We start from the raw sequence: 13,183 nt of genomic DNA on the forward strand, positions 1-13,183 counted from the left end.
GTTCCTTTTAATGAGTCAGGCGTGAGAGTATAAAATAAAATTTTGTAAATAATATACCTCATTAGATAGGTCATTCAGAATTTCATTTGCTCCGTGTCTCCTTTGATTATGCAGTTGGTGTGAATAATATGTTTAATTCTGCCATTGTAGATTTTCACTTAAGCAAACAAAGAGATTAATAATCTTAAATTTTATTTAAAATTCTCATTACAATAGTTAGAGTTTTAACAATCAAGGGACGGAGGGCACGTCATCACACACCTCTTGGTTTTGCCCTTCACTGACTGGATTTTGGTCCAAAATATTTGACTGGTACTCAAAGGCCTATAAAAGATCCTTCCCCTTGGAAGCTGGTCTCGTCATCTTTGGCTGTTCGCAATCCACTCTACACTTCCCTACAGCCATACGACAGTCTAATGCTGGGGATGACTGTCGCTAAACAACTTATCCTGAGAGACTGGAAATCACCCTCTCCCCCATCTTTCCAGAGATGGATGGCTGACATGATCTCAGTCATACAGATGGAGAGACTCAGGTTCTTGAGAAACAATTCAATTAAAACATTTTCGGCCATCTGGGATCCATTTCTGCCTACCTAGACAAGGCCGGGGGCAGATGAACAATTTCCTCTCAGCTAATCTTTCATGGCCCTCAATTGAGACTTAATGTTTAGCACTTTTGAGCACTTTGTACAACAGGCATCACTCTAATGTTCTGTCCTTTTTTTTGCTCATTTTGTTTTCATACACGTCTGAGCTTTTATGTTCTTGTTGATTATATTTTGAAAATAAAGTATTAAAAAAAAGTCATCTCCTTGTTTGAGTGCCTTTGGCTTTGCACATGATGTAAAGAAATATTGGACCCAAATCCATACATATATTTGGTGGAGCAGAATTGACAGGTCAACTGGCCGAATTCTGCTCCTATATCTTATGCTCTTTTATTTCCTAATTCTGCAGTATGTGTTATTGTTACTGGATGTTCTTTCTTTGATCGAGGCAAGCGAACTTCTGAAGAAACTAAAACCTTAGAAAGCACCAATAGTTTTAATTAATTTTAATTTTTTTGAAGTTTTGGACAACTGTGTTTTTAAGAGTTCGTGTAAATTGACTATTGGTCATTTCTGCTTCAATGAAGCTATTAAGCAAAGAAAAAGGAAACTATTTTTGCCAGAATGATTTACAACCAAGTGTTAGGGTATGACATAGAAACTGCTGCGCAAACGTGTTTGGACAACTCAGAAATACTAGTGGTTACAATAGAATACACTACAGATATTTGACTATGTATGATCTTTTATGATTGTTTAGGCTGATGAAGCATACCACATAGGTCCTGCAGCATCACAGCAGAGCTATCTAAATATGGAAAAGATCATCCAAGTCGCCAAGCTAACAGAAGCACAGGTAATCTTGTTAAATTACGGATTGGTTACCATTGAGAAGGAATGTTTGAAATTCATGTATTCCTTGCTTTAAAATGTAGAACATTGAAGAGTTCAGCACATGACCAGTCCCCTTGACGTATTATGATGCCAATCTAATTAATCCTATCTGCTTGCACATGGTCCATATTATTCTGTCCCTAGCTACACCTCAAACATTGTTATCATATCTGACTCTGTCACCACCCTGGCAGTGCATTCCAGCCACCTCTTCTTTCTCAGGAGGCTAAAGAAATTTGACACGATCCTATTGACTGTCTCCACTTGTTTATAGTTGCACCATAGAAATCATCCTAAGCAGATGCATCAGAGCTTGGTATGGCAACGGCTATGTCCAAAACTGCCCAAAATCTGTGCTGTCGATAGAGTTGTGGACACAGCGCAACACATCACAGAAATGAGCCACCCCTCCATCTCTACTTCTTGGTGTTCCGGTAAAGCAGTCATCATAATCAAAGATCCTCCTACCTCAGACTTTCTCTCTTCTCTCCCCTTCACCCCTCCCAAATCGGGCAGAAGATACAAAAGTGTAAAAGCGTGTACTGTCATGTTCAAGGACAGCTTCTATCCCACTGTTATGAGACTTTTGAATGGTTCCCTTGTAAAGTAAAATGGACACTTGACCTCTAGCCTACCTCTTCATTGCCTTGCACCTTTTTTGTCTGTCTGCACTGTGCTGGCTCTGTACTTGTAATACTTTATCATCTGTTATTGTTTTCAGTCCTGCCATTCTATGGCCCCTGTGTCTTTGTAATTGCAATAGATTTATAGTAGATCAACAGGCTTAGATGAATGGAATTGCCTTATGTATTAGCCATTCTGTATTGAATGGCACTCTTCATTGCAATGATCCCTCTGTTCTGCTAGCTTCAAGCTCATAAAATCTTAATTATGTAAAAATGCCCATTCAGTTTGATCTTCATTATTTGTTTGTTTAATGATGTTTTTTAATATCGCCAGTTTTGAATTTTTACACAATGTTGTGTTGTGATCTGACTGTTTCTTGAAGGCCATCCACCCAGGCTACGGATTCCTTTCAGAAAACACAGAGTTTGCAGAATGGTGTAAAAAAGAAGGCATCATTTTTATTGGCCCTCCTTCCACAGCTATTAGAGACATGGGAATCAAGAGGTAATGAATTAATTTCTTCGTGTTTCTTTAAGTTATTAGGACAAAAACTTTGGTGGCTAAGTGATACCTGTACAATTTTATTTTAGAAGTTTATAGTAACAATGTTGATTAAAAGTAAGAACAAGATGCAATTAAATTTCTGTAACAAGGGAACAGGAATTTGTGTTTATTGCTTTGCCTTTTATAGCAAATAAAATGAATGTAAAATGGTCAGTAGGTATTTGTTGTTTGACACAATTGTTTTGATATTGGAAAGATTTTAAAAAATCTAACTATTTTCCAAAAAATTAATTGATTGCTTAACATTCACCATATTTTCTCTTCAAAGTTCTAAGTACATATTTGTACTGAGATTTGTTTTCTTACAAACGTATTCAGTAAATCCGAGGCATAATAGAATTAATGAAAGACCACACCCAACAGAGAATGGACAAACAACTAATGTGCAAAAGGCAACAAATTGTGTAAATACTAAAGAAAAAAGAATAATAATAAATATCAAAAACATGAGATGGTTCCTTTAAATATTTTTTTTACATCATACCATACCTTTATCATGTGCTTTACAATTGGATTTTTAGTTTGCTTCCATAATTTTTTAACTGTATCTGAGTATATGTATAAAGGAAGAGGTAATTTTAGACCATGAGATTCTATTTCTATCCAATGAGGAGAATCATTTGTTGAAAACTAGAACATTATAGTTCTCAGCTGTACAGCCCAATAATACCACATGACGTTTGGACATTTTAGACCCCCCCTCGATCAAATGGCAAATACAATAAAGATAAACGAAGTCTTGCTCTCCTATTGTTCCATATAAATCTCAGAAATATCATTTTGATTTTTGAGAACAGGTCTAAAGGTGGTGGCAAAGGAATATTTTGGAATAGATAGAGTAGCTTTGGTAGTATATTCATTTTTAGAATGTTGATTCTCCCAATTGCAGATATTGGTAGAGCCACCCATCTTTCAATTGACTTATTAATATCTATCATTAAGGGGTCATATTTAGCATTAACAATATGTTCCAACCTTGGCAGAATCTCTACTCCCAAATACTTAAATTGTTGTACAACATTAAATTGGATTATCTCCGAAATTGAATCCCTTCTTTCATTAGCATTGAGCAGTAATATAGAGGATTTAGTATTATTCACTTTATATCCTGAAATCTCACCAAATGATTTAATTAGCTATAGCAAGGTTGGGATCGAGTTATTTAAATTGGATATAAATAAAATTATATCATCAGCATACAAGGCAATTCTGTGTTCTATCTGTCCTGTTGTTATTCCACAGAACTGCGGGTGTGAACGTATTGCTATTGCTAGAGGTTCAATTGCTATTGTAAATAATAAGGGCGAGAATGGACAACCTTGTCGGCAACCTTTACTGATTGTTATTGGTTTTGAAATGTTTCTATTTGTTAAGATTTCTGCTGTAGATTTTTTGTATATTACGCGAACCCATTTTATGAAGTTATTTCCACACCCAAGTCTTTCTAAGACATTGAAAAGATAAGGCCATTCAACCCTAGCAAAGGCCTTTTTGGCATCCGATGATAGAAGTGCTGTATCTGATGCTTCTTTGTTATTGTGGATAATATTCAATACCCTTCTTACATAATGGAAACCTTGCCTTCCCATTATAAATCCATTTTGATCTCTACTTATGATATTAGGCAGTAAGTTTTGTAGATGTTTTGCTAAAAGCTTACAGATTATCTTAAGATCAGAATTTAACAAACTAATGGGTCTCATGTTCTCACACCTGTTTGGAGGTTTATCTGGTTTTGGCAGTAAGGTAATCAAAGCGTTATTCATAGAGGGTGGAAGACTACCATTCTGAAATCCCTCTAGAAACATTTCCAAAAGTGGAGTTAGCAATTTATTCTTGAATTTTTTATACAGATCAGTTGGAAGGCCATCTGGTCCTGCCCTTTTCCCTGATTTCAAATTATCAATGGAATGCCCAACTTCTTCTTTGTTGATGGCTAATTCCAGATCTTCTTTATATTCACAATATAGTCCAATATGGGGCAATCAAGTACCAGGAAGAGCAGATGCGACATTTAAAGAATGGAAATCCAAGGGACTTCAAATGATTCAAAACCTTTATTTAGCAGACTCAGACATTATGATGTCTTTTGAGGAGCTGAGGTGTACCTTTAACCTCAATAGTAAACATTTCTACAAATACCTCCAGCTAAGAAGTTTTGTTAAGGTAAACCAAAACTACACACACTTACCGGACCCCTACATTCACACTTGGGGAAAAAAATTATGATGAAGGACAGTTTGAGAAAGGGTATCATTTTGGAATTTTATAATTTGCTGGTATCTTGCTTGTTTGAAAATTCACAATACAAATTGAAAACTTGGGAGGAAAATTTGCAGCTTAAAATTTTGGACGAAGAGTGGAAAACCACTTGGACCAATGCTCATACTAAGTCAATAAACACTCGCCTTAAATTTATACAGTACAAATGGTTAATGTTGACATATGTCACACCAGTGGAATTAAACCGATACAACAAAAACATATCAGACATATGCACAAAATGTACAGAAGCTAGAGGTACATTGTTTCATTGTATGTGGCAATGTAGAGAGACTGGAGCATTCTGGGAAGAGGTACGAGCTATAATCGAGAAAATTATTTCAAAACAAGTTTCGTTGGACCCTAAACTCTTTCTGTTGGGTTTGTACCTAGAGAAGCATAATTACAGTAAAAATGAACAAGCGTTTATAGATCTCAGCTTACTTCATGCTAAAAAATGTATTGCACAATTATGGAAAAGCACTTATAGACCAAGCGCTACTCAATGGATAAGGCAGATGTTATGAAGTCTCCCATTGGAAAGGATATTAAGGTCTAAACAGCAGATATTTGAGAATATATGGTGACTCTTCATTAACTATGTCAAGGATTTGGACTTAACAGATTAAAAGAGTATTACCTTCTGTAGACAATGCAGCTTCCAAAATTTGTAGAAAAGTTATTTATTTATTGATTTCTGAATTGTATTATAAATACCTGTTAAATTTTACACTTTTTTTAATATATAGATTACCACTTGTTGAAATAGGAGAAGCATTTTTTTTGTGTTTTTTTGTGTGTGTTGTCTTGTTTGTTGTGTTAATACAGCAACTTCTGTATTTTCTGAATAATATAAGAAAGTATAGGAAGGTAAAAGCTGCATTTTGTGGTATTAAAATGCAAATAAACATATTGTGGCAAAAACATGAGATGAAGAGTCCTTAAAAGTGAGTCCATAGTCCATAGTTGAATGAAGTTATTCCTTCTGGTTCAAGAGCCTGATGGTTGAGAGGTAAGAATTGTTCCTGAACCTGGTGGTCTGAGTCCTGAGGCTCCTGCACCTTCTTCCTGATGAGAAGAGAACATGACCAGAATGATGGGGATCCTTGATGATGGATGCTGCTTTCCAGCAACAGCACTCTGTGTCGATGTGCTTAGTAGTGAGGAGGGCTTTACCCATGATGGAATGGGCCGTATCCACTACCTTTTGTATGGTTCTCCATTCAAGAACATTGGTGTTTCTATACCAGGCTGTAATGCAACCAGTCAATATCCTCTCCACCACACATCTATAGAAGTTTGTCAAAGTTTTAGATGTCATGCTGAATCTTTGCAAACTTATAAGGAAGTAGAGGTGCTGCTATGTTTTCTTCATAATTGCACTTACATCCTGGGCCAAAGACAGCACGAGATTATTACACCAAGGAATTTAAAGTTTCTGACCCTCTCCTGATCCCCCAATGAGGACTGGCTCATGGACCACCGGCTTCTTCCTCCTGAAGTCAATAATCATCTCCATTTAGTATTAATACATTTAACAATAACTTTTGAGATAATGAAGATGGATTTCAAAGAATGGGGGTTCCCTTCCTCCACCATTGATGTTGCTCTCCCGAACCCCTTCCATTCCTCATACATCTGAGCTCACCCCGACTTCCTGCTACCTTAACTGTGGTAAAATTCCACTTGTCCTTACTTACCACCCCATGAGCCGCCACATCCAACGCACCATTCTCCACAATTTTCACCATCTCCAAAGGGACTCTACCATCAAACATATGTTTACCTACTCTTCTCCCTCCGCTCCCTCTGTTATTCCCTTATCCATTCATCCCTCCCCACTAATCTTCCACCCAGCACTTAACCTTGCAGGCAGCTCAAGTACTACACCTGACCATTCACTTCCTCACTCGCCCCATTCAGAGCCCCAAACAGCCCTTCCAGGTGAGGCAACACTTCACCTGTGAATCTGCTGGGGTCACCATTGTGTTCAGTGGTCGCGATGCAGCCTCCTCTACATCAGTGAGACCCGTTGTAAATTTGGGGACCACATCATCAAGCACCTCTGCCTCATCCGGCAAAAGCGGAATTTCCTGGTGGCCAAATATTTTAACTCCGATTCCCATTCCGGCATGTCAGTCCATGGCCTTCTCTTCTGCCACAATGAGGCCTCCCTCAGGTTGGATGAGCAACACCTTATATTACGTCAGGGTAGCCTTCAACATGATGCCATGAATATCAATTTCTCCTTCCAGTGAAATTACTTCCCTCCCCCTCCTCTCTCCTTCTATTCCCCAATCTGGCCCTTTACCACTTCTCACCTGCCTATCACCTCCCCCTGGTCCTGCCCTCCTTTCCTTTCTCCTACAGCCCACTCTCCCCTCTGGTCAGATTCCTTTTTTTCCAGCCCATTGCTTTTCCCACCCACTTGGCTTCACCTGTCACCTTATAGTGGCTATCCTCCTTTCCCTCCTTCACCTTTTTACTCTGGCATCTTTCCCCTTCCCCCCAGTCCTGAAGAAGTGTTTCAGCCCAAAGTATCGACTGCTTATTCATCTCCATTTATGCTGCCTGATCTGCTGAGTTCCACCGGCATGTTGTGTGTGTTGTTTGGATTTCCCGCATTTGCAGACTTTCTCATGTTTATGAAGATGGATGATATGTTTTCTGCAGAACAGAACAGCATTCTACTTCCATACCCTTAAAGCATTGGTGCCCAAAGGCAACTTCGAGCAGAGGTAACTGTGGCTCCTCACTGTGTGAAGATGTTCCTTGGGTATAGAAGAGCGCCACCTGCTGCAACAGTTGATAATTTTCCAAATGAATTCAGCCTCCCTAATGGAGATAACAGAAGTTCACTCATTGTTGTTTGTGCCAAAACTGTTAATAATTGGCTACAAAAGTTCCCATTTCTAGGTTTCTGTGATGGTCAATCCAAAAAGAGGACTCATAAGTCAAAGATAATCCTGAAAACATCTTGTAAGTAATTTGGATGAAACTTTCCTTCACTGACAGAGTTATGAGAACTTGGAACAGGGAATAGTTGAAGCAAATAACATGGATGTAATTAGGGTGAACTGGGTAAGTCTCTGAGAGGGAAGAACAGAAGGGTGTACAGGTCAGAGAAGATAATCATCTGAAACATAAAACCAGCAAAATTAAATTGGGTGACATCTCCGTCATTCTGAAGCTTTGTATTGTGGGTGCATAAAGTAATTCTGCATGAAATCTCTTTCAGTAAACAGAGATTTTCATTATTATTGATAAAGGCTGGATTCAGATCAAGACCATTGAACTAAATAGAAGCAATATTGAACTTAATGTGCTCAGGGAATTAGACATCATTTAATTTTAGGAAATGAGACATTCTGATCCAAACTAGCAGCTCAGAACTTGCGTACCATTGAGTACTCAGACACAATAGCAGTACTAGAATTATATTTCAATGTGTAATATAAGGCACCTCTTTCTAAACAGGAGATCAATTTTCTGTCGATGAAGTATGTAAAAAGGAGTGCCGGGAGCATACCAGGCACTTCTATGAATAAGGTTACTAGTTTGTTGAAGCTACAACACAGGACTGGATGTAGACTAAGCCATGCCACAAATGATCAATCAGTGCAGAGCTCCGTTGTCGTCCCAAGTTCACTCATAACTGATAGTAGACAATTGAACAACTACCTGAGGGCATTACATGAACTTTACCCTTCTCAGTGAACCCAGCATGAGTATCAAAGAAAACGTATTTGCAATCATCTTCAGCCAGAAGTGTTAAGTAGATTATCGATCTTGTATTCCTCCTGAAGTTATTGCAATCACAGAGGTTATCCTTCGGTCAAATGGATTCTCTTCACATGAAACGACTAACTGCACTGCAAAGTCACTGACTAATTTCTTCCGTGATGCAGAAGGTTTGTGTTGCTCATTAGCTGAAATACAAGTCAAGCAGATAAAATCAAAAATTGCCAACATATGCCCGCATGGCAAATTGTGGAACAAATCTGATCTGTCTAATTAGCACCTCACGATTCCACTGTTACAGTAAACTGGAAGAGTAACCATTCTTAGGTCAATCAAAACACTCGTAATTTGGATTTAGTTCAAACCTCTAAGTTCCAGCGAGGAAGTGACCTGAGATGAATTTATTGAGTGTTGCATCAATTAGTTTTATTAAAGTTGAAAATCAGTAGAAATCCTCTCGCCGAAGCCGTACCATGCACAAAACTAAATGGTAATGGTTTCTGGAGGATTGTCCTCTCCTCTCTGCCAAAGGGTATTTCTCATATGAATTCCTCAAGGGAATCTGATAGGCCCAGTAACTCCATCAATGACCTTCCCTTCAACATAATGTCAGACATGGATGGGGATGCTTGCTAACAACTGGAGTCCTCAATTTAATTATTAGCTTCATTGGCTGCTTGAGATGTCTCCTACCTAGAAGGACATGGGCAGCAGTCATATTGAAACAATTCCTACTTCTAGGTTGTACATCATCTCAATTTGGAAATGTATCATTTTTCCCTGTTGCTGGATCAAAGTTCTAAAACTCCTGACCCAAGCCGCAACTTGGGAACACGTTCACTACAAAGGCTGCAGCAGTTCAAAGAGTGATGCACTGTCACCTCCCTAAGGTGCAGATAACCCATGAATAATTGCCGAGAAAAAGCGACTCTAAACCCAAACCAATTTTTCCCCAACTCATTATTTAGAAGAGAGACTACAGCTTGTACTGGTGTGAAAGTTCGAAGTAACTTTATTACGTGTGTGTGTGCGTGGGTGCGTGTGTCACCATATACAACCCTGAGATTAATTTTCATGCAGGAAACACAATAGAATCAATGAAAGACCACACATTACGGGATGGACAAACAACCAATGTGCATAAGATAACAAACTGTGCAAATACTGTTACGAATGTGCCACAACTCTGAGGGGCCGAAGGGTACAAAGTCGCCCCCTCCTTTTTGAGAATTGCAAGATCGCTATTACCGTAATTCGGGTCTGGGACCCAGGAAATGAGAGAGACACACAGAATACACAAGGTTTGGAATGTGTCCTGGCCTCAGCGAAAACGGAACCATTGATAACGGCTATTGTCTCTTGGAGACGGAATTGTGTATTGAGTACTGTACTATTCATTGAAGCCCCTCAGGGGACGACCAGAGTGGGCTGGTTGAGGGATTGCGTCATCCCAACCTGATTGACATCTGAGACTCTGTGAGTGAGGATAAAAGAGGGTCTGGGGAACAACCCCTTGAGACGCACCAGGAGAAACGCTGGCAGTGACAGCGTTTTATAGCGAACGCCAGTGAGGGCTCGTGTGCGTCCTCCCTTTGCCAGGGTGGTGGGCTCACCACAGAAGAACGGCTTAGCTAAAGGAGAGGCCACAAGTGAACGGCCACACCAATGAGACTCCGACGGATCGAAATCATAAAAGGAAAGCCGGCAAGTTTCTCAAAATCTCTCTCTCTCTCCAACCATTGCCACACAGCGGTCCCCAAAGGCTGCAGCCTGCATGAACTGAGTGAACTTTATACTTCCATCGGACAATACATTATCCCCTAGACAACGATAGAGCTTATTTCTTATTGATTATTATTATACCCGCACTTTTAGATTTAGTATTGACAGCGTATATTATCTGTATGTTTGCATTGATATTATTTTTGTGTATTTTTACTAATAAATACTGTTAAAAATCGTATCAGACTTCAACGGACCTCTCTATCTTAGCTGGTAAGTGACCCAGTTACAGTGTTCGTAACAATACAAAAGAATAAATAAATAAATGGGGAAATGGATAATAAATAAATAGATGGATGGACTAATGAATGAATAAATAAACAAACAAACAAGTAAGCAAGCAATTAATATCCAGATGAAGAGGTAGAAAATGTTCTTTGATACCATCAGGACACTCTTCAGATATGGGAATGAGGAGATGGTTTTGGAGTTAGAAAGAAAAGCTCTGACCTAAAAATGCTTGTTGCTGATTTGGGGTGAGTTTAATGAGAAAGGTTTTATTTCTCTAACAATAATATTTTTTGTCTGGAAAAATAAAATATATGAATCTAATGAAAAGCTGAAAGAAAATTTTCATTGCTCTAACCTCACAGTGAAAGCACAATGTACTAAGTTCACAGTACAGAGGAGCTGAATTAGGCCTTTTGGTCTGTTGAGTCTTCTCCGCCATTCCATCATGGCTGATTTATTATTCTTCTCAACCCATCCTGCTGCCATCTCCCCGTAGCCTTTGACAAGAACCTATCAACCTCTGCTTTAAATATAGCCAAAGATTTGGCCTCTGCAGCCAACTGTGGCAATGAATTGCACAAATTCATCATATAATGTTCCATTATTTACGATTGCCTTCACATTAAAATGATCTGGGAAGTCTTTATTGAGATATAATGCATAAATTAATTTTCCTTTTAATAATTTTAATTTAGCACATCAAAGGCCATAATGTCAGCTGCAGGAGTGCCTATAGTTGAAGGTTATCATGGTGATAATCAATCTGATCAACAGTTAATGGAAGAGGCCAGTCGAATTGGCTACCCTGTGATGATAAAAGCAGTCCGGGGAGGAGGTGGCAAGGTAAGATGTTTGCAACTTGCATGAATGGAATAACCTTACTAATGTTTCAGGCCTGGTCATTTGGATCTGCAAATGTTGGAAGTGCAATAAATACAATTTTAAAATGCATTTATGAAGAGAATGTGCTCGTCATTGGCTGGAATGTTTTAGTTTGTCATTTATGTTGGTCAGTCTGCAGCGACACATGGACCACACTGGAATACGGTGGCAGTGGATAGGTTTTTATGACAGTGGGTCAATTTCATTGATGCTGACAGTGAAGATACGTAGTTTTTTTTACTTCAGATTTACTTAGTTTCTAATGCTATGAACTCAATATGAACACGTGCCTCTGGAACATTCATCTAGACCTCCAATAACTTAACCAATATGCTGCCATACCCCTATAGTTACATTCAATGATAATTTATTGAAAATGTATATTTAGTGTAGCAAAGTTGTTCATTAAATGTTAGTTAATTTATCTGCAGAGCAAGCTCAGGGTCACTATTAGCATTTGGAGTAATCTGCTGCTCTCTGCTGTTTGTATTCCAGTTGTGAAGTTGTAAACGAGCCTGTCTGGTATAACTGTCACCTGTACCATTGTTGCAAAAGCAACAACTGATATCAGACAGGTTTAAGTTATAAATGTATTTGCATCGATTACCTATAACGTAGTATCTAGATTTTTTTTAAATCCTTAAATTGGGCGAGCTTCAGAACTTATAAACTGCAAAAGAAGGGGGATTGATTAATTGAAAACCATGCGAATATTTATCTCTATATTTAGCTGTCATATTGTGTTTTCTTTGGAAATGAAGTATTGGTTACATAAGAAAGCAAGAGCGTGCCATTTCTATTTATTCTTTGCATGCCTAATAGTTAGGTTCTGCAGAAACCAAATGCTAATAATTTGTGAGTTTTAAACTCATGCTTATGAACAAGACTCCATAGAATTCTAGTTAAGGCATCATTTAGATCATGTGCTTGATTTCTTAGACAATGTTTTCATTTGATTAGAATTATGATCCAAGAAGTCCAATATGCCATTGTTTTGAAGGTATAAATTAGAAATGGAATGTATGGTGTTGGAACGATGGAGCGGAGTAAACAATCTTGTAGAGTCTAAAAGTCAGCACTTAACTGTTTTTGATCATTGGAAAGGATCAGGCAGGATTTTTAGGTACAGATATAAAAATCGAATCTAGCAGAGCTGAATCTGAATATTGCATTCAGTTTCAGTCACTCTCTGAGTCCCCGAGCATGTCAAAGGTGAATAATGACATTAAGCAGAACCCTTCCTGTCCTGGAAAAGTTACCTTGTAAGATGCTGAATAGAAATTATTCTTCAGCAGCACTTTGAATTAAGATGCAGCTGCAAGACAACAGAACATAGATATAAACCCAGTAAAGGCAAGTTAGGACTTGTACATTGAAGCAATTCTGTACATAAGGAGTTTTGTGCATATGTTAATCTGAAGAGCAGAAACAACATTTCTTCGATGGAGACTTCAGTGAGGGTCTCCGTGGAATAATGAGTTAAGTGAGAGGTGCAGTTTGCTTTATCTTTATCTTGGTAATCTTAGGTGGATTGTAAAGAATCGTGTATAAGTTTCAATAGAGCTGTGATTTCATATTCTGAAACTAATTCATCTGTACCCATCACAAGTTGCAATACTGAGCATTAAATCTGTAAGAGGTCCTCTGCTC

At 38.4% G+C, this 13,183-nt stretch overlaps 1 protein-coding gene across 1 annotated transcript in view; it reads left to right on the forward strand.

Moving 5' to 3' along the window:
• The window catches only part of mccc1 (methylcrotonyl-CoA carboxylase subunit), a 62,856-nt gene that overhangs the window by 22,793 nt on the left and 26,880 nt on the right, over window positions 1–13,183 (forward strand). Inside the window, exons 4-6 of the mRNA XM_073041238.1 lie at window positions 1,311–1,406; window positions 2,454–2,575; window positions 11,347–11,494. Coding sequence (XP_072897339.1) covers window positions 1,311–1,406; window positions 2,454–2,575; window positions 11,347–11,494 — 366 coding nt within the window. The remainder of the gene's footprint in view (window positions 1–1,310; window positions 1,407–2,453; window positions 2,576–11,346; window positions 11,495–13,183) is intronic.

The sequence above is a fragment of the Hemitrygon akajei genome, chromosome 3 (genome assembly GCF_048418815.1).
Source record: "Hemitrygon akajei chromosome 3, sHemAka1.3, whole genome shotgun sequence".
Taxonomy (NCBI): domain Eukaryota; kingdom Metazoa; phylum Chordata; class Chondrichthyes; order Myliobatiformes; family Dasyatidae; genus Hemitrygon; species Hemitrygon akajei.